Below are 22,138 nucleotides of genomic sequence, written 5' to 3'. Positions count from 1 at the left end.
ACCATCACAAGTTCACAACTTCACAAATCACAAGTTCACTGTCAAACTCAAACACAAACAAGGCAGCCGCAAGTCCGCAACCAGCCACCACAAGACTCACACACACCAGTCCTGCAGTCCATGATCTGTTGCTGCCAACTGCTGAAACCACGATCTATTGTTGCCAAGTGAAGCTGCGACCAACTGCTGCCAAGTTAAACCCGTCCAACCGTGAGTCGTCCGTGTCTCCCAAGTGAAGCCGCGACCTGCTGCCAGTGAAATCGCGTCCAGCCGTGAGCCGTGGCCACCGATCTGCTGCTTGAAGGCCGAATCCTCACAACCTGTCCCGACTTTCTCCCTACCCGAACCGGATTTTGAAGCTTTCCAGTTTCAACTTTCAAGCTTCAAAAGTTTCAAGTTTCCTATTTCCTAAGTCGTAACTTTCATGGTATATAACTATATATATACTATATAATTAATTAATTATATGTGCTTAATTGTTAATTGTTTATTATGTAATTCAGTAATTGGTTATTATTTAATTGTTGTAATTATGTATTTATAAAGATTATTAATAAAATCAAAGAAATTTTGTTAATTATTGAGCTCTTCAGAATTTTTTTTTTCATATATAAAAAGGAATTGTTGATTGGTGGGTTTTGTTTTTATTTCATTGATTGTTATCGTTTGCTCTGTTTAGCGAATAGACCATATTGGCTGTCAAGCATAAAGGACATATGAAAATGGTGTTAGCTAGCGAATAACAAATTTTTTGTTAATTATTAATAATTGAAATAATATTAATTGATAATTGTTAATAATTGATTTTTTATGAATAAATTAGCACATTATGTAGATTAAATATTAAAATTAAGTATTATGTTGTATATATTTTATAATTATAATGTATTATGTGATTAAGTTTCAACCCTAAAAAAATTAATAAGTTCAATTAATATTTTATTGTATGTTAAATTGTTAATCATCCGTTAAGTCGTTAAGTACAAATAACTACTAACTTGGGCTTGAAATTAAAGGGTTTATAATAAGAATTAAGACATAGATAGACAAATATTATCATATTATTATGGGGAATGAGTAATTAGATATTATAAATAAATTAATTAATTAATCATGAATTTCTTACTTTTTGTTTATGGAGCATGAAAAACTTGAATTGAAATTACTAATTTTTGTTTATGGATTATGTTAATAATATTTCTGTGTTTTGATTTTTGAATTAATGATTATTAATTATTATATTGAATATTCAGATGCTTGGACACTCAAGATCAAATTCGATGAGTGACGATGAAGAACAAAGTGTACAAATGGAAGGAACCCATAGAGGAAAGGAAAAGGCGAAGCGGAAAAGACCGCCAATGAAGAAAAGATCGGAAGTATGTAATCATTTCACTTTACTCGAAGATAATCCAAACAAATGTAGGTGCAACTATTGTGGTAAGCAATATCAATGTCATTCAAGGCTTGATGGGATTACAAATATGACAAGGCATATAAAGACATGCGAATCATACAAGACATTTCATGTGCAACAAAATGGAAGTCAACAAAATTTGACAGCTGAGGGCGGTGAAGAAAATGCAAGTAATTTAGTTTTGGGTAAAGGATGGAGTCAAGACGCCTGTTGAAGGGCATTAACTAAAATGATTATTATGGGTGAGTTGCCGCTCAGTTTTGTAGACAACAAAGGATTTAGGCATTTCTGCAGTGTAGCTATCCCGCAGTTCATTATGCCATCTCGAAGAACTATTGGTAGAGATGTTATGGAGTTATTTTTGGAGGAAAATGCAATGTTGAAGAGTTTGATTTGCAACAACAAGCAGTAAGTGTCTTTTACAACTGATTTATGAATTTCTATTCAAAACATGAGCTACATAGTGATTACAGCTCATTTTATTGATAGTGATTGGTGTTTGAATAGGAGGATTATTAGTTTTAGCGCAATCGAAGATCATAGAGGGAAGTCGATTGGCAAAAAGATTGTAGCTTGCTTACATGGTTAGGGGATAAAGAGGTTGTTTTCAATAACTATTGATAATGCCACTGCAAATGATATGGTTGTTGGTTATGTCACTATGCAGTTACTTACTTGGAGGAATGATGATGCACTTGTGTTGGCAGGACAATATATGCATGTGCGTTGTTGTGCACATATTTTGAATTTGATTGTTGTTTCAGGATTGGGAGAGTTGCATGCTAGTGTTACCGCTATTCGGAATGCTGTGAAGTACGTGAGATCCTCCAGCATGAGGTTACGGATATTTAAACAATGTGCTGAGCAGGTGAATTGTCCAAAATGAATTGTTGTTTTGGATTGTCCTACCAGGTGGAATTCCACTTATTTGATGTTGATGACTGCGCTGAAATTTCAAGCGGCATTTGATAGAATGGCAGAAGTGGATAAACCTTATGAGGCATACTTTGCTGAGAAAGAAAATAATGTCAAAAGGGTTGGCCCACCTGGACCGGAGGATTGGGAGAGTGCTGAACGAATTGTGAAGTTTTTGAAGGTATTTTATGATGCCACATTGTTGTTTTCTGCCTCTTTGAGTGCGACTTCTAAATTTACAAGCCAAATGCAGACTCATCTAAATTTCAGAAAAAAAAAATGCTATGTTAGTTATAGGACAAAGAGAAACTAACCAGAATTTTGGCCTGAACTCCATTTCAATTGGAAAAATAAACAATCACCCAGTAGCCAATAATATTATTTTTGTAATATTATATAGAATCAAATCGCTCCATTAATATATTCCAAAACTAAGACGTAAAGTATATAATCAAAGTCCGCCAAGTTTAACATAAGAAATTGTTTCTAGAATCGCTAGGAAAATTAAAATCGTTCAATTTAAAGTGAGGAAAGGGGAGACGGACTAACCCAAGAGTTATTGTCAGTGCCCATAAACCCACATAAGACCCAAAAAAAAATGAAAAAAAAAAATTGATTGAAATGAAGCTGTCAAAAGATGTATATTTTATATATCTTTCACTATTAAATATTTATAATTCCAGTATGTATCTATGAATCATGATTGCCGGGAATATGTACAAATTTAATGTGGTACAGTTGGGTCATTGGCGATATGGACCTGTACCATTTTTTTTTAATCTTTTCAAATAATGTATTTAAAAATACAAGTCTTTATTTATGGGTGAAAGTTGGTGGTATGTTCAGTAAAAATGTAAAATGATTATCGGGAGTTAAATTTAAAATTTTATGAGTTTATGAATTTATAGAGATTATTTTAATAAAATTAAAAATAATTAAATTAAATAATAGTAAAATTATTCATATGGGTTATTTATTGGTCATGAGCTGAATATCTTCCGAGACGGAAAGTCTCATATAATTAAAAATGAGGTATTGAATTCGTAGTCCACAATTTTTAAATATCATGTTCACATTCATTTGTTTTTTTATGGGAAAAAATGTCACGTTAATCGTGGATGTAAATTTGTGTAAATCTTTGTTATATAATTGATATCGCGCTAAATTATAAAGTTATTATATATATTTGTATGAGAACTGTGTCTATAAATAAGTAGAAAAAGACACATATTAAGTAACACGACAACCTTATTTTGAATAAAATATACATATTTAACAAAAGATAAGTCTCTAAATCCAATTAGTTAAAATATTATGTAGAATGTGTAAGTTTGGTAAACGCGTGTACTACAAGCATCGTGTTCGCAACTGACATGCTTTTGTCTCATTTTCTAGTTCTTTACTGATTTTTTTTTTCATGTTTTGATTTTTTTAAAAAAATAAATCTAATAAAAAAACACTTAATTCATGATGTTGAGTACGATTCAATATTCTGAAGCGGGGATGTATTTGACAAGTTAGTAAACTTTCGGGTCTCACTTCGTAAATTCTGATCAGGGTGCCATTTGCGTTCCCCAATTTTAGCGGGGAAATGCTGCAAAAATATGCTGACGTGGCTAACAGATTTGGTTGACTATGTTACCAAACTGGGTTTATAAGCTGTACAAGATCTCATTTGAATACTTGAGGACTAATTAAGTAGTGAATTTAGGCTTGTTTTGAAGCTTGTAACATTCTCTGTAAATTTAAAAATTCTCTCTGGTAAGGGAAGAGCATGAAGCTCTTTTCTTCTTCATGTAATTTTGTAGCGTCTGATGTGTTCTGTTTTGTGTATTCTGTGTAATTGATCGTTTTGATATGTTTAATCATGTTTCTTGGGGTCGATCTTGATTGATTGTGTTAGCTCTTGATCAAAGGGGATTCGATCGATCATGCGGCCCAAGCAGATTCAATAGCATTTGAAAAGCATCTCGCACGAAGCCTAGTGTCATTGATACGAGTGTAATGGAAGTGATTGCAAAGCTACAAGTGGCTCAATCACAAAACAAGATAACAAATAATAATGAGCATCGTTGTTATTCTGTGTAACAAATTTACAATTAAAAAGTGTTCCTCACGAAGCGTACAACGAATGCAAACGGATTGGCTTCAGTTTGATCAAATATAATCATAAAGAAAGGAGCAAAGACATAAAACACGAAGGGCAAAAAGCAACCAATCACACAAACCAAAATAGCCAGGGCCAAATTGTTTGACAACACTACATACAAACCTGTCACAAATGCTAGTGTCATGGATATGAGTGCAATCCAAGTGAAGCCAATGGCCAACGGAAGTGCGTCCATAAAAGATTCACTTTTGCCTTTCCAAAATGACCAAAATACGGTAACGGCTGCAGTCATGGCTGAAGTCATGGCTATGGCATCCGTGATGACAAATGCTTGGAAACTTGCTCTTCCAAGCAGAGTTGCCATGCCTGCATCAGGATCATCACTTTTGAAACCCCCTGGAATTGTGAAGGCTGCTGTGAACGTGAATGTGGCAATAAGTGTCGCCATCACTGAGAGTGTTTGAGCCATTTCTTTGCCTTTCTCACCTTCATCTTTGTAGAACCGCCTATTCTCACGAATGTCTTCTGGATATAGAGCTCGTTTTGCATAGGCCGCCCTCAGTGCCTTTATGGTTAAGTGCTGCATATCAGAGCATGTCAAATAGTGTCTTAAAGGATTAGCAAGTAATTAATTTGCTCAAAGTTACAGCAATTTTGGCTAAGGACTCTTCCAGTTTCTGAAATGCATCGGAGGTAATGCTCCAGTGATAGCTACACCAACCTGTCCGGTAGGTTTCAAACTAGATGAACACGTGGCATTGTTGTGCCAAAGACATAGTAAACAGATGTGGAATTCTAATTAAATTAACATCTAGCAAGCCAAGCATAAATGATTTACATATGGCATAGAATCATCTAAGAACATAATCCATGATTTTTTTATGTCCTTGTTTGGGTGGTAGATCATACAAATCTAGCATAAATGATTTCTTTTGGATTCTTAAGAAACGCAATCCTCTCGGTTTGTATGAGCCTACCAAACAAGTATCAACAAGCACGAACCTCAGTAATTGCAGTAATTAAGAAAGTGATTGTACCTTTTGGATATCCCTTCCCTCAGCTTTAGATGACTCAACAATTGCTAGAGCAGTATTTCTATTCTCGCTGTGGTTCTTTGCCCTGATGTTCACACTCTTGTGTTTGCAGAGAATGTGAACCACGTCACTATGGAAGTTCATTGCAGCCAGATGCAAAGGAGTATTCCCATCTTCATCAGCCGAGTTGATCAAATCTTCCATCTCAGGTGATTTCAGAATAAATGAGACTATATTCATATTTCCATTTTCAGCTGCAAGGTGGAGGATACTGCGATCTTTTTTGTTGAGGATCTCAATGGCATCTGGGTAACCATCGATAAGTTCTTTCAAAACATTTAGCTTGCCATTCTCCGCAGCCAAGTGAAGAGGTGTCTCAAAATAGCGGTCGCGTTTATAAGCAAGTTCATTGTTTTCTTCTAACAAGCGCTTTGCCATTCTAACATTACCTAAGGCTGCAGCATAATGAAGAGGACTTCTCTGGTGCCAGTCAGGCAAATTGATGAGTCCTTTATTTTTGTCCAGTATCTTCACTATGATCTCTAAATTGCAAGAAATTCAGAAGTATTGCTTTCAGATTAAATCTCAAACTATACTGAGACATTTATTTAATGAAATGAAAATCATGGGCTCACCATAATTTTGCCTCATGACAGCACTATGGAGAAGTGTCAGTTCTTCGGGCAATCTGTGGTTAAGAGACTCTGGTCTTTGATCGATGATGAAACATGCAATGTCAGTCAAACTTGAATCGATGGCGATTGAGAGTGGGGTCTGCTCAGCATTATTAAGATAGCCAAGAGGAATCCTATCTTTTTTCACCAGCATCCGAACAACATTCTCATGTTTGTTTCTTACAGCGTTATGCAGAGGAGTGTTACCTTCATCGTCTGTTATCCTCAAAAGGCTTTCTGGTTCTGATTCTGTTCCATTTGTAATGGCCGGCGCATATTTCAAGATTGTACTAACGATAGCAGGGTCACCAACCCTAGCAGCTATATGCAATGGAGTCTCACCCTTCCAGTTGTTCTTACGGAGAAGTGAATCCCGTCGCCTGAGAATCTCTGGTATCACTTTATGGTTTCGAAATCTGATAGCCATATGAAGCACTGTGTTGCCTCGGGGACTCATTGTGCTGAAAATATTTTGCATTCGACCTGCAATTAGGCTGATTTGATGTTCATCCCCCCGCCTTAATACATTAAGTAGTTCGTGGTCCATGGTTGTTGGTAATTCTTGATCCATTGTTGGTTCTTTGTAATCTGTACCAAATTCAGTCATCTCAAAACTCCTCAGTATCATATTAAGTATTCATTCAATCAGATAAATTAAAAAATCACTTAAAACTTCAACAAATCATAACCAGACACTATGTAATTAACATTAGATTTTTATTTTGGTCAGATTGAGCCAACTCTATATTGACTTTAAGTGACTGAGATCAAATTATATGATCGAAGCTTGTTACTACAAATTAAAACTAAAAACAGAACCATCAATGATCAATGATTATGAACTCAACCTCTCCCAATTTTGTAGCAAAAATATTGAAGGCAGGACCCGTGTATATCTTATTTGTATTTTGGCTCCTGTTAAATGTCATTCACCACAAAATGACCCCTCCATATCATACAAAGATGTCCTCTATAAGTAGTCTTTAACATACTGTAACCTCTGTTAGTTATTATTTATAACAAAATAACCCTCAAATCAAAGATCTTGATTTGGCCACTAATTGCAGACGGTGAAGAGACAGCATATAGAAACATTGGAGAACTTCAAATTCCACATTGATAACAATTATTTGTTATTTCTAAACAACTGAGTTAACAAAGCTTATTAGAAGATAGAAGATGATTCCAAGTCCAAACTTTTGCTTAAACATGCAAACTAACTATAGAAAAAAAAAAAAAAGTAAAATGAAAACATACCTTTGAAAGGAAAATAGGGTGCTGAGAGAGAAGAAGATCAGGAGGAGTTGGCTTGGCCTCTGCCTGGAGAATCTCAATCTTCCTTGAGTATAAAGGATATAAAATTGACTGAGTTGACTCACTTTGCCGCGTTCAACCTCACGCGCTCGATAAATTAGCCACTTGCACTTGTCTAGTAATCTCATCTGGGCCTCCACCTCACTAAAAAATGAGTCCATTTTCAACACGCCTCGTTTTTAAGCCTAATACCCCATTAGGCCCCTTATTTTTGAACAACTTCAACACGCCTCGTTTTTCCAGTTTCCACGAAGCCCTGCACCACACCCAGCTTTACTTTCAAAAATACTAATTAATTTATAAACCAAACAGGTTCTTCAAATTTCACGTACCCAATTGATGTGTAGTAGGTAAAAAGAAAATTTCAATGTCTTCTATGAAAGGTCCATGCAGCCACTTAAGATTCCTGACAATTACTTTATACGATTTATTCTTTCAAATTTTATCATCCAATTACTTTTTCGTTAACACAATTGTACGGACCAAATGTTAATTTGCACAATACGAATCAAAGCCATTTGGAATTGAATAGAATCTGTGAAACCACATATAAATTAAATGAATTTGAAAACTGAAAAATATCCACAACAATTTACTGATATGTAGAGGATTGGATTGTCATTCTGATAAATTCTTCTTATTTGTCTGCTTTACTTCGTGCTTTCTTCGTAAGTCTCTTTAAAAATTTTAAACATAGGTATAAAAGATTTTATTCATATTTATTCTTCTCCTCTCTTTACAAACATAATAATAAGTCATGTAAACACTCGGTACCGTACAACTTTCAAGTTGCATAATTTATTTACAGCTCAAATTATTCACAAAAAAGAAAAAAAGAATGATGATACGTCGATATCGTTGAAATAATCATGAAGTAGGTTCAATCCGGACTGTACAATTAGATCCAAGATTTCAAGAACTTGATGTTATACTTATCTAAACTAAACAAGACACCATGGCACCACTGGACTCAAGTGAATTGCTGCACTCACCACATAGTAAGGGTAGCGATTGGAGCCGCATGGGGACTCGATTCAAATTTGAAGACAACAATTCACCACAGGGCTAGCGGCACTGTGATGCCTTGCTCAGTTTAGACAAGTATAACATCATGTACTTGGAAAACCATTGAACGGCACGTACAGTTTATCTACTTCTTAGTGTCTCATGGTAACAACATGAGCCAGAGATCTAGAAGCGAATCCTCGCCGTTGTGTTCCCCTTTTCATCATTGCGCAAAATTCATCATAGCTGATCCTACCGTCCTGTAAACACAAAAGATGTGAGAACCAGGCTTATAACAATACCAATGCGGACAAATTAAATGTGTTGAAAAGTAACAATCAACTTACTTTGTCTCTATCAACTTCAGACATTATTTCTTTAATTGCGGCATCATCACCCATGTTGTATTCTTTAAATGCTGTTTCCAGTTCATCGACTGTTATATAGCTGCACACGCATTTTCAGAAAGAACTGCAGTAATCAATTCAATGACTTCTGATATTGATTTAGTGGTGAGTTTTCTTTCTAAGCAATTATAAAAGCCACCACAAAAAGATGTTTTTCTTATTTTTTTAAATTAAATTTTGATAATATTATTTATGTTTCGGTACATATTATCCACAAAGCATGAAAAAGGATTTCCTTGGGCTGTATACAGCACATTCAAATTGCCAAAGGGTAGTTCTTTAATTTTACATTTAAGAACGAGAAACTAACCGATCATTGTCCTTATCAAAGTACTGAAAGGCTTTGTCAAGATGTTCGAATCTTTCTAGCTTGTGTCTTTGCATTGTAGCAGTGATAAATTCAATGTAGTCAATAGTCCCATTTCCATCTATATCAGCCTGAAATATGGAGCCAACAACATCCGTCAAGTATGATGCAAACAGACAGTGGGCATAAACCCACAACCCATGGGTTTATCCAAACTCAAACCAAATTAAATGGTTTGGGTTGGGTAAATCATTAAAATGGGTTAGATGTGGGTTTTATGGAGAAAACCATTTTATTATGGTTTGGGTATGGTTTACCCATGGGTTATGGATAAAACCTCAACACTCAAATTTTCAAATGAAATAAATGAAAACAAAATAAATGAACACAAATAAGTGAAAGACCACCATTAAATTTTTTACGGCGTGATCAATTGTCAACAGTTAGAAAATAAAAATAACAGTAAAAATAAATTTAAATTAAATAAATATTGTTGTAAATAACATAATTTTTTTTCTTATTTACAAAAATAATTCCTCCCACATGGAAGGATCATCATAGAAAGAGCAGGAGACTCTACTAATGATCAATAATAACTCGGCTTGGACTAGGTCCAATATGCTAGATGGCGGCTAATTTTTGGTCAATAATTGAATGTACTGCCCATATTAAGTATTAAAACAAGAAATATATGTTTTGATATGAGCAGAAAAATTAATAATAAAATTTTTTCTTGTAATTATTTATTTTGTGAACATTTTCTTATAATAAATATTTTGTAATAATTTAAAATTAAATGTAAAAAGTATAGGTAAAATATTTTATTATTTATCTTATAATAAATTTTTATTTGTCAATCAAGTTTTCTTATAATAATTTTTTTATCATTTGACTAATAATTTTCTTATATATTTATTATAAGAAAATTTTCACAAAATAAATAAGTATAAAAAAATTTTATTATTAATTTTTTTGTTCATATCAAAACATATATTTCTTATTTTTAATGCTTTATTTTTTATTTAGTTTCTATTAATGTGATTTATTTAATTTAGAATAAATATAAATAAAAGAGTAGTTGAAAATAAGGGTAATATTGTAAACTTATACTATTAGAGGGGTTTTTGGCCATTATAAAAGCAGAAGGGGGAAAAATAATATATGTTGATTACTGTAGGGGGAAACTGGCAATCTCTCTAAAATTAAACATATAAGTAGACAACATAACGCAAAACTACCAAAACGATAAATAAAAATAAATATTGCATAATTAAATAAATAATAAGTGGCAAAATTTATTATTAGATTGTTAATGTCATGTTTGTGAAAGTTTATTATTAAAGTGTACGTTCTTATTTATTGAGAAATAATAATTTTTGTGATTAAACTTTATTTTGATTTTCTAGTATTCTTTAATTTAAGGATTAAGTTATTGTAAAATTTATAATTTTTATCCACTATATTTTTTTTATATTTTAATATCAATTTAATAATTAATAACAATTAATAATTATTGTAATTTTGATATAATTAAATTTTATTAAAATAAAAATTATTTTGATAATAAAATTCAAACCAAACCCAAACCAAACTCAAATGGTTTGGTTTGGTTTGGGTTAAAAATATTTGGGTCGGTTTGGGTTGGATCCAAATTTTTATGGTTTGGTTTGGGTTGACTTAAAATCCAACCCAAACCAACCCATGCCCACCCCTACAGACAGACTAAAATATTAATTCGGAGTTGATGAATTGCTTACAGTTTGCATGTACTGCTTGACATCGACTTCTCTAAGCGTGGATCCAAGTTTAGCTAATCCTGCCTTCAGTTCATCATAACTAAGTGTACCACTCTTGTCAGTGTCCATCTCTGTAAATTTTTGCTTGAGCTTTTGTATTTCTTCAGTAGGAAGATTTTCCACAATGACCTTTACAATTATGTTTATGATCCAATTAGTTTATCAGTAGGGCTGGGGTAGCACAATCCTATGCATACATTCATTGGACTTGCACTTAGTTTATAAGATGCACTAAAGCTCAAAAATAAAACATGTTGATGAGGAAGTACTAAACTCAAAACATGTTGATGAAAGTTGTAAAAATTAAATCAAATATGTAAATCATGATCACACTCCTATAAGATTCAGAAGGGCAGGATCACAGGCGGCCCTTAGACTTACCTTTAGTGCGAGTTTCTTTAGTTTATTCATTGCCATAAATTGCTTCATCCTGAAAAGAACAGCAGTGTCAATTGGCTTGTCTGATACTTCTCCAATTTCTTTAAGCCAAGGGTGCTCTGCATATCATACATACGGCTCTCAATGGTACTTATACTCTTGGTAAAATGGACTAAATATATTTTATTTTACCACACATATTCTAACTTATAATTATCAAAGCAGCCTAGGCGAGAAAAACTAATAAATTCACGATCTAATGTTTTATACCTAGAACTTGTGCAGCAGTAATCCGCTTTTTTGGATCCCGTGTCAGCATGTTGCGAACCAACTCCTTGGCACTGCTTGAAATAATTGGCCATGGATCAGTTTGAAAGTCAATTTCTCCTTCTCCTTTGCTTATTTTTTCAAGAATGCCCTCGTCAGTTTCTGCAGAGCACATCATAACTTGTGAGTGATTAGTGATTACTGCTGTACTTCTGGATAATAGTGCCAAACATGTATAGAGTGTTGACGGGAAAAGAGATTCTCTAGGGGGCAAAATGAATAATTTCACCTGCCCAATATGGAGGCTCGCCACATAGTAAAATATACATTATAACTCCTGCGCTCCAAATATCTGCTTCCTTCCCATATTTGCGCTGTAACACTTCAGGAGCAACATAGTAAGAACTCCCACATAAATCCCTGAATTCCTTTCCTGAAAAGTGCACCATGGTATCATCAGACAAGGATAAGTTGATTGCTAGATTAAACAAGCCTTTCATGGTGATCCTAAGTGTTTCACATTAGTTTCTGATGATTTCATCTAAAGTGATACATGAAGCCTCACGGCATAGTAGATGTCTAATTCACTATTGAAATTAAATTGAAATGCCATTCATTTATCAGATACAATTGAACATCGAAACTTGGCTTCACGTGAACGTATGTAGATTTCAAAGACAAACATGTATATGGTGACTGTAATGGAAACGATAAGTATTAAGTAATATATAGCGAAGAAATTTACCCTCTTCAATGAACACTGATAATCCAAAATCAGTGACCTTCAAAACAGCATTCTCATCCTTGCTGGTGAACAAGAAATTCTCAGGTTTGAGATCCCTGTGCATAACACCCTTCGAGTGGCAAACATTCACAATATCCATAATTACCTTGAATACAGAAGCTGCATCTCTCTCACTATAATGGCCCCTAGCTATAATTCGATCAAATAGCTCACCACCAGCACATAATTCCATAACAATATGCACACATTGGTCATCCTCATAAGTAGCCTTGATTTGAACTATATTAGGCTGCCCACTCAAATGTTGCATTATCTCAACCTCTCTTCTTACATCATCCTCTTCATGCGCCGCTATGATATTTTTCTTAGAAATACACTTGCAAGCAAATTGCAAACCAGTTGAATTCTCAGTACAAAGATATACAATAGCAGATCTTCCACTGCCCAGTTCTTTCCCAATGGTGTAATGTAACTTGACATCCTCGTACGGTTTACCAAGAATTGCGTCACGGAGTTCAAGTGGTTGCTGCTGTGGGGCTGCTGCTGGGTTTGAGAAGCCTAGGATTTTGCTTAAACAGCCACCCATTTCAAAGAGACTCTGTTCAAGCTCAACTGCTCGATGTCTGGATCTTTACAAAAGTAAACTGGCACAAATCCATTTGAGATCAAAGATAAATTATAGGGAATCAAATTAGATTTTGAGGAAGAGTGAAATGAAACATAAAGAATAATTCCAGCTTGCCCCCTTGGGAGACATCAACTGTATATTTTTATGTGTATATTTTAACCAGACTGATGTATATATGAAATTTATTGGCTTTTTTTTTCCTTTTTCTGGTAAGAAATTTGTTGGCTCTAAAAGCGCAATTTGTTTTTGAAATGGTCTGCGAAAAGAAACGCGCGGGATAAGGAGTTTGTATACATGTATTATAAATGAGGATCTAGCTACCTTGCCAGGGTTGCAAGATACACAACTTTTGTCTTTTCGTGACTTCGGCTCTTCACCGTCCGATTTAATGGAAAAGCAGTTTCAACAGTAAAGATGTGTCTATTTGGTAATTAACACTATAGTCCCTATATTTTAGAAAATACAACAATATTTACAGAGTTAAAAATTTCAACATATAAGTCCGATGTTTCTAATTTGTAAATAGTTAAAAAATTAAAATTAGGAGAAATTTCATTTATATTTTCATTATTAAAAATACAAAATAAAGAAAAAGTAAGTAAATTTAAATTTTTTGAATGAAATTTAAATTTAAATTAAAAATAATAAAGACTAATTAAAAAAAATCATCCCCAATTTCTTCATCTCATCCATCTCATTTACCATGAAGGCATGAACTGTAACGGGAAGTAATCCCAAAATATATATGTGTGTATATATATATATATATAATCAAATAATAGATATTGTTAGTTGAAGTTAGAAAAGCATTAACCAACTACTCTTTCACGAGTCTAAGCCATTGATTTGGTTTAGTACCTGGAGGCTAGAGGTTCAATGTAAAATAATAGAAAAAATGCAATTCTAGATTAGTAATTAAAGTTTCAACCCAAATTGTAGTGAAATTTCCCAATGACTACTAGTTTTTAGATGGTAATGCTTACCATATTAACATTTACAAAAGAATAGAAGAATAAAATTCGCAATTATGATGCTTAGATTCTAATTAAATTATATTGATATTAATTAATTCAATGAACCTATACACTCAAATAAGCTAAATACTAGGAGCTTTACTATTCATAAGTGATACATGGTAGATTATTATAATTTTGTTATTTAACGTAACATTCTCAAACAACTAATTAAAACTCTTTTGCCAATTAGGTTTGGTAGAAAAAACCGAATTCCAATTGAAATCCAAATCCCGTACCAAACAATACATGATATGGTATATGATAAAAAATAGATAGGGATTTGAGACTAAATTTATTCTTATTAAAACTCGAGATTGGTGGAGACTTCAATCGGGATCCCGATGGAATTTTAATTGTATCAAATTGTTTTAGTTTTCTAATTTAATTAAAATTTTAAAAAATAAAACTTTTCAAAATTTGGTTAAAGCCCAAATCCAATGCTTGCTTTTATACTCCTACAACCTAATCATTAATAGCTTATGGCTTATATTTTTTTAATTCATTAACATATTTTAATTAAAATAACAATTAAGCAATAACAACAACAATAACAATAATAATGATAATAATAATAATAATTAGAACGCAATTCTTAAAAGTCATCTAGAAATTTGCGAACTTAAATTTCAAATTGAAACCCAAAAGCAACTTTTCACACGATGGCCATTCCACCATCTCATGTCATTGCACAATCCGCACCATTAGTGCCACGACACAGCATGCCAATTAACAAATGATTTTTTTTTTCAATTGATACACAAAGTTGATGATGCCTTGAGAAAGTGAAGGTTTCACGTCCTTTGAAGTTAAAATTTGAAGTTGAAGACAACACTTTTGAATGGTTTTGTTTATTGTCAATTTATGCTTATATTTTTAGATGCTTGCTTTGAATTGCCCTTGAACTTTTTTATGTTTTTGTTTATGTGGGTGTTAGAACTTGTAACTTTTCAATGTTGTTTTAGTTTGATTTGTTAATTAAATATTTCATACAAGTTACAACATAAAATTTATTTATATTAATTGTATTTGAGCTAATTTACATTTGGAATAATCGAAGATTCAGGATAATTGGGATGACATTGGCATTTTGATAAGTAGGAATTTAGTACTTTTTTTGTTTCGAATAAATAATCAATATAGATTCAATACAATTTTATATTCCAATAAATAATCGGAAGGGATTGGTTGGTCAATCTCGATTGGTACGTTCCAATTGTTAACTCTATTACCCACTATCCATAAACAAAAATAATATATATTACAAATTAAATGGTCAATTAAGAAAAAATTCAATCAATTTAAAAAAAAAAATTAGATTTTAACTCAGTATCAATGCCTTTGTAGACTACATTGTATGTAATATTACCAAGAACATCACATTTCAGGTACCTATTAGTGACTTTCTCTGATAAATTTACTTATGCCACTCTCAACTCATATATATATTTTAAATTATATGTTTCAATTTTAGATGATATGATTTTTCTCCAAAATGGGTTTTAGATTAAGGTTACGGTTCTTCAATTTCTGCAATAAATGATGTCAAAGTTGGCTTTTGTTGATTAATGATTTGAAAATAAAAAGAAAGGGGCCACCTATGAAGCAGAGGGGAAAATGAAAGAGGAAAATAAAAAATTACAGTTATAAATAAATAAAAAATAAAAAGGAAAGTAATGGATCAAATGAAAATTACCACACAAAAAGACCAAAGTCATGGTACCTTACAATTGTTGTAAGGCAGCTGGATGCAATGAGTGATGCCGGCGTAACCCGATTGTAAGATTTGGAATTTTGGAACCTTCCCCATGTCACAAGCAATGAATAACAAAAGATTCCGTTCATATTTTTATTCTCCCCTTAAATTAAAAAATAAAAATAAATTAAGAGTGTATTTAAGATTTAAATTAGACAGTTATAACTTAAAAGATACAATACTAAAATATTTAATAAATATTATTTACTGTGAATGATATAAGAAATTTCGTGAGTTGCGTACTTGCGTTGATAGGTTAATGAGGTCGAATGCCCGAAGGAAGCAACCGTAATTTTAGGCCTTTATTGCGTAATGATTAGTGAATTTGCCATTTTCTAATTATATTATTTTTTCTGGCAGCCTTTTCAAATCAAACCCATCACATTTATAAGGTTTTGTCTGCTGGGATTTTTTTTCAATGTGAACGCATAATTATAAAAGGGGTACTGCTACAGAGTTTGACTGGACAGCCTTTTGTTCATATATGCCAATACAGTCCATGAGTTTTTTTTTTAACTTTTTTTTTAAGTGGTTACCATTGAAGGGGTACTATGACCAATGGTAAATAATAATACATGTTTTTATAATCTAATTTTATCATTGAGATGATCATTAATAATTTATTTTTAATTCCACAGCTCCATGGCGGGCTATGGAATGATTTTGCTGATTCATTGTGCTGCCTACATGAACTATTTGTCTATATCCCTCTTTAGAGTTTTAATAATCTGCACAATGTTTTCTCATCATTGATATCAATTATTTGTTATTTCTAAACGACTGAACTAAGTAGTTAACAAAGCTTATTAGAAGATTGAAAATGATTCCAAGTTCAAACTTACTCTTTAAAAATGCAAACTAACTATGAAAAAAAAAAGTAGAATGAAAACACACCTTTGAAAGGAATATAGAGTGCTGAGGGAGAAGAAGATCAGGCGCAGTCGGGTTAGCCTTTGCCCGGGAAATCTCAAATCTTGCTTAAGTAAAACGGAAAAGAATTGACTGAGTTGACTCACTTTGCCGCGTACAACGCCACCCGGTCGAAATATTAGCCAGTTGCACTTGCCCAGTTGTAGAGATGGCAAAATCCCGGGCCGGGTCCGGGTATTGCCATGACCGGACCCTGCCCGGATGTAACCGGTCCGGGCCCGGGTCTGGGCCGAGTTTTAATCCAGGTATCCAAATTTTATATTTTTTAATATTTTATGTGTATATATTTTTTATTTTTTGGTAATTTTATAAGTTTTAAATTTATTTCAATAAAATTTGACATGAAAATATAAACTTTAAGTGTTTAAAATTATATATATATATAATAAATGAGTCAAATAAATATAAAATATTTAAAATAATATATATTTTATAATTTTTTTAATAAAATCCGGATTCCGGGTTTATCAAGTGCCCAAGACCGACCCGGCTTCATATCCGGACCGAGTATTACCAGGCCCGCAACACCCGGGTACGGTCCGGGTCCGGACCGGACGGGTATTTTTACCATCTCTACCCAGTTGCATTGTATGGGCCGCCACCTCACTAAAAAATGTCCAAAAATAATATTAATTTGAGTCCATTTTCAGTTATCACATACCCCTGCTTTTTAGCATAATACTCCATTAGGGCCCTTATTTTGAAACAATATTTCAATTCGCCTTGTTTTTCCACAAATTTTATCGTTCAATTACTTTTCGGTTAACACAATTATACCGGGTCAAATGTTATTTTGCACGATACGAATCAAATCCATATGGGGTTGAATAAATTAAATGAATTCAGAGATTGATAAATACCAACAACAATTTACTGATATGTAGATGATTGGATTGTTATTTTGATTAAAAAAAATTTAATTATATGAGACTAATGCTCAGATTATAACTCATATTTAATGAGATTAGGATATTAATGTTTACAATCAGACAATATAGTACAGTACAGATTTTAACCTTGAGCAGCACATTCTAAATTTTAACCCTCTTTAATATCCGAGGGACGTCTACTCCACTCACATTTAAAAAAAGGGAGGGCTGCCTTCACTCAAATTGAGGAAGAAAATTAACTCTCATAATGCGTTGTGGGGATTCGAAGTCATGACCTCACAATTGTGAGGCTTGGATTCTAACCACTAGGCTGATAAATTCTTCTTATTTGTCCGCTTTGCTTCGTGCTTTCTTCGTTAGTCTCTCTAAAAATTTTAAATTTCTGGTAGCATAGGTATAAAAAAGATTTTGTTCATATTTATTCTTCTCCTCTCTTTCCAAACATAATAATAAGTCAGGTAAACACTCGATACCGTACAACTTTCAAGTTGCATAATTTATTTACAGGTCAAATTATTCACAAAAAAAAAGGAATGATGATATGTCGATATCGTCGAAATAATCGTGAAGTAGGTTCAATCCGTACTATACAATTGGATCCAAGATTCCAAGAACTCGATGTTATACTTATCTAAACTAAACAAGATATCATGGCACCACTGGACTCAAGTGAATTGCTGCACTCACCATAGTAAGGGTAGCAATTTGAGCCGCATGGGGACTCGCTTAGAATCTGAAGACAACAATTCACCACAGGGCTAGCGGCACCGTGATGCCTTGTTTAGTTTAGACAAGTATAACATCATGTTCTTGGAAACTATTGAATGGCACGTACAGTTTATCTACTTCTTGTGTCTCATGGTAACAACATGAGCCAGAGATCTAGAAGCGAATCCTCGCCGTTGTGTTCCCCTTTTCATCATTGCGCAAAATTCATCATAGCTGATCCTACCGTCCTGTAAACACAAAAGATGTGAGAACCATGCTTATAACAATAACAATGCGGACAAATTAAACGTGTTGAAAAGTCATAATCAACTTACTTTGTCTCTATCGACTTCAGACATTATTTCTTTAATTGTGGCATCATCACCCATGTTGTACTCTTTAAATGCTGTTTCCAGTTCATCGACTGTGATATAGCTGCACACGCATTTTCAGAAAGAACTGCAGTAATCAATTCAATGACTTCTGATATTGATTTAGTGGTGAGTTTTCTTTTTAAGCAATTATAAAAGCCACCACAAAAAGATGTTTTTCTTATTTTTTTAAATTAAATTTTGATAATATTATTTATGTTTCGGTACATATTATCCAAAAAGCATGAAAAAGGCTTTCATTGGGCTGTATACAGCACATTCAAAGTGCCAAAGGGTCGTTCTTTAATTTTACATTTTAGAACGAGAAACTAACCGATCATTGTCCTTATCAAAATACTGAAAGGCTTTGTCAAGATGTTCGAATCTTTCTAGCTTGTGTCTTTGCATTGTAGCCGTGATAAATTCAATGTAGTCAATAGTCCCGTTTCCATCTATATCAGCCTGAAATGTGGAGCCAAAAACATCAGCCAAGATAATGCAAACAGACAGACTAAAATATTAATTCGGAGTTGATGAATTGCTTACAGCTTGCATGTACTGCTTGACATCAACTTCTCTAAGCGTCGATCCAAGTTTAGCTAATCCTGCCTTCAGTTCATCGTAACTAAGTGTACCACTCTTGTCAGTGTCCATCTCTGTAAATTTTTGCTTGAGCTTTTGTATTTCTTCAGTTGGAAGATTTTCCACAATGACCTTTACAATTATGTTTATGATCAAATTAGTTTACCGATAGGGCTGGGGGAGCACAATCCTATGCATACATTCATTGGACTTGCACTTAGTTTATAAGATATACTAAAGCTTTGAAATAAAACATGCTGATGAGAGTTGTAAAAATTTAATCAAACATGCAAATCATGACCACACTCCGATAAGATTCAGAAGGGCAGGATCAGAGGCGGCCCTTAGACTTACCTTTAGTGCGAGTTTCTTTAGTTTATTCATTGCCATAAATTGCTTCATCCTGAAAAGAACAGCAGTGTCAATTGGCTTGTCTGATGCTTCTCCACTTTCTTTAAGCCAAGGGTGCTCTGCATATCATACATACGGCTCTCAATGGTGGTACACTCTTGGTAAAATGGACTAAATAAATTCACAATCTAATGTTTTATACCTAGAACTTGTGCAGCAGTAATCCGCTTTTTTGGATCCTGTGTCAGCATCCTGCGAACCAACTCCTTGGCACTGCTTGAAATAACTGGCCATGGATCAATTTGAAAGTCAATTTCTCCTTTGCGTATTTCTTCAAAAATGCCCTCGTCAGTGTCTGCAGAGCACATCATAACTTGTGAGTGATTAGTTACTGCTGTACTTCTGGATAATAGTAACAAACGTGTATAGTGTGTTGACGCGAAAAGAGATCCTCTAGGGGGCAAAATGAACATCTTCACCTGCCCAAAATGGAGGCACACCACATAGTAAAATATACAGTATAACCCCTGCGCTCCAGATATCTGCTTCCTTCCCATATCTGCGCCGTAACACTTCAGGAGCAACATAGAAAGCACTCCCACAGACATCCCTGAATTCCTTTCCTGGAGAGTGCACCATGGTATCATCAGATAAGGATAACTTAATAGCTAGATTAAACATGCCTTTCATGGTGATCCTAAGAGTTTCACAATATTTTCTGATGATTTTATCTAAAGTAATACATGAAGCCTCACTGCATACTAAATGTCTAATTCTCTATTGAAATTAAATTGGAATGCCATTCGTTTATCAGATATAATTGAACATCGAAACCTAGCTTCACGTGAACGTATGTAAATGTAAGATTTGAAAGACAAACATATATATGGTGACTATAATGGAAACGATAAGTATTAAGTAATATATAGCGAAGAAATTTACCCTCTTCAATGAACACTGATAACCCAAAATCAATGGCCTTCAAAACAGCATTCTCATCCTTGCTGGTGAACAAGAAATTCTCAGGTTTGAGATCCCTATGCATAACACCCTTCGAGTGGCAAACATTCGCAACAGTCATAATTACCCTGAATACAGAAGCTGCATCTCTCTCACTATAATGGCCCCTAGCTATAATTCGATCAAACAGCTCACCACCAGCACAATACTCCATAACAATATGCACACATTTGTCATCCTCATAAGCAGCCTTGAATTGAACTATATTAGGCTGCCCACTCAAATGTCGCATTATCTCAACCTCTCTTCTTACATCGTCCCTTTCATGCGCCGCTATTATTTTTTTCTTAGAAATAGACTTGCAAGCAAATTGCAAACCGGTTGAATTCTCAGTACAAAGATATATAGTAGCAGATGATCCGCTGCCCAATTCTTTCCCAATGGTGTAATGTAACTTGACATCCTCGTACGGTTTACCTAGAATTGCATCACGTACTTCAGGTGGTTGCTGCTGTGGGGCTGCTGCTGGGTTTGCATCACGTACTTCAGGTGGTTGCTGCTGTGGGGCTGCTGCTGGGTTTGCATCACGTACTTCAGGTGGTTGCTGCTGTGGGGCTGCTGCTGGGTTTGCATCACGTACCTCAGGCGGTTGCTGCTGTGGGGCTGCTGCTGGGTTTGCATCACGTACTTCACGTGGTTGCTGCTGTGGGGCTGCCGCTGGCTTTAAGCAGCATAGAATTTTCCTTAAACAGCCACCCATTTCTGCAAAGAGACTCTGCTCAAGCTCAACTGCTGGATGCCTGGATCTTTACAAAAGTAAACTGGAACAAATCCAGTTGAGATAAAAGATGAATTATAGGGAATCAAATGAGAATTTAAGGAAGAGTGAAATAAAACATAAAGAATAATTCCAGCTTGCCCAGTTGGGAGACATCAGCTGTATATTTATATGTGTATATAATATCTTTTAACCACACTGACTGTATATATGAAATTTATTGGCTTTTTTTCTTTTTCTGGTAAGAAATTTATTGGCTCTAAAAGCAATTTGTTAGAAATGGTCTGCGAAAACAAACGCGCGGGACAAGCAGTTTGTATAAGTGTATTCTAAATGAGGATCTAGCTACCTTGCAGGGGTTGCCGGGAGGAACCCCACTTTTGTCTTTTTGTAGCAGTGTCAAGTGCCAACGGTAAGGATGTGTCTATTTGGTAATTAACATTATAGTCCCTCTATTTTAGAAAATTTTAAAAATTTGAAGAGTTAATACTTTTAACATATAAGTCAGTATTGTTTCAAATTTGTAAATAATTAGATAATTAAAATTAGGAGAAATTTCATTTACATTTTCATTATTAAAAATAAATAATAAATAAGAAAAAGTAATTTTAATTTTTTTGAATGAATTAAAAATAAATAATAAATAAGAAAAAGTAATTTTAATTTTTTTGAATGAACTTAAAATTAAAATTTAAAATAATAAAAGTTAATTAAAAAATCATCCCCAATTTCTTCATCTCATCCATCTCATGTACCATGAACTGGAACTAAAAGTAATCTAAAACAGAAAAAAGAAAAAAAA

General features: G+C 33.8%; 3 protein-coding genes across 3 annotated transcripts; all 3 read right to left on the bottom strand.

The window, feature by feature from the left end:
- Window positions 1–4,326: 4,326 nt before the first annotated feature.
- On the bottom strand, window positions 4,327–7,493 carry LOC18055405 (protein ACCELERATED CELL DEATH 6). Its single transcript, XM_006452298.2, has 4 exons — window positions 7,408–7,493; window positions 6,112–6,738; window positions 5,480–6,018; window positions 4,327–5,022 (listed from the first exon to the last, which is right to left on the bottom strand). Exons 2-4 carry the CDS (start codon window positions 6,719–6,721, stop codon window positions 4,432–4,434), a joined length of 1,740 nt encoding a protein of 579 aa, XP_006452361.1. The 5' UTR covers window positions 6,722–6,738; window positions 7,408–7,493; the 3' UTR covers window positions 4,327–4,431.
- A 1,128-nt stretch (window positions 7,494–8,621) lies between these two features.
- LOC18055103 (calcium-dependent protein kinase 33) lies at window positions 8,622–12,981 on the bottom strand. Its single transcript, XM_006452297.2, has 8 exons — window positions 12,370–12,981; window positions 11,914–12,057; window positions 11,628–11,786; window positions 11,361–11,476; window positions 10,941–11,108; window positions 9,187–9,314; window positions 8,817–8,916; window positions 8,622–8,729 (listed from the first exon to the last, which is right to left on the bottom strand). Exons 1-8 carry the CDS (start codon window positions 12,953–12,955, stop codon window positions 8,622–8,624), a joined length of 1,509 nt encoding a protein of 502 aa, XP_006452360.1. The 5' UTR covers window positions 12,956–12,981.
- Window positions 12,982–18,366: 5,385 nt separating this feature from the next.
- Window positions 18,367–21,318, bottom strand: LOC18055102 (calcium-dependent protein kinase 33). The gene is made up of 9 exons (XM_024192393.1): window positions 21,247–21,318; window positions 20,541–21,069; window positions 20,078–20,221; window positions 19,801–19,953; window positions 19,602–19,717; window positions 19,212–19,379; window positions 19,000–19,127; window positions 18,630–18,729; window positions 18,367–18,542 (listed from the first exon to the last, which is right to left on the bottom strand). The coding sequence occupies exons 1-9, from the start codon at window positions 21,316–21,318 to the stop codon at window positions 18,429–18,431; spliced, it is 1,524 nt and encodes a 507-aa protein (XP_024048161.1). The 3' UTR covers window positions 18,367–18,428.
- Between the last annotated feature and the right edge of the window lie 820 nt (window positions 21,319–22,138).

This window comes from Citrus clementina, unplaced genomic scaffold, assembly GCF_000493195.1.
Source record: "Citrus clementina cultivar Clemenules unplaced genomic scaffold, Citrus_clementina_v1.0 scaffold_1, whole genome shotgun sequence".
NCBI classification, from domain to species: domain Eukaryota; kingdom Viridiplantae; phylum Streptophyta; class Magnoliopsida; order Sapindales; family Rutaceae; genus Citrus; species Citrus x clementina.
The sequence above is the reverse complement of the archived record's forward strand: the minus strand, read 5'-3'. Positions and strand labels throughout refer to the sequence as shown.

Coding starts and splice junctions, on each gene's coding strand:
- LOC18055405 (XM_006452298.2), bottom strand. CDS start 6,721: ATGGATCAAGAATTACCAACAACCATGGACCACGAACTACTTAATGTA. Junction 6,019..6,111: donor TGTCATGAGGCAAAATTATG/GTGAGCCCATGA, acceptor CTTGCAATTTAG/AGATCATAGTGAAGATACTG. Junction 5,023..5,479: donor AGGGAAGGGATATCCAAAAG/GTACAATCACTT, acceptor TCTGATATGCAG/CACTTAACCATAAAGGCACT.
- LOC18055103 (XM_006452297.2), bottom strand. CDS start 12,955: ATGGGTGGCTGTTTAAGCAAAATCCTAGGCTTCTCAAACCCAGCAGCA. Junction 11,787..11,913: donor CGAGCCTCCATATTGGGCAG/GTGAAATTATTC, acceptor TGTGCTCTGCAG/AAACTGACGAGGGCATTCTT. Junction 8,730..8,816: donor CTGAAGTTGATAGAGACAAA/GTAAGTTGATTG, acceptor TTGTGTTTACAG/GACGGTAGGATCAGCTATGA.
- LOC18055102 (XM_024192393.1), bottom strand. CDS start 21,318: ATGGGTGGCTGTTTAAGGAAAATTCTATGCTGCTTAAAGCCAGCGGCA. Junction 19,954..20,077: donor TGTGCCTCCATTTTGGGCAG/GTGAAGATGTTC, acceptor TGTGCTCTGCAG/ACACTGACGAGGGCATTTTT. Junction 19,128..19,211: donor TCAAGCAGTACATGCAAGCT/GTAAGCAATTCA, acceptor TCCACATTTCAG/GCTGATATAGATGGAAACGG.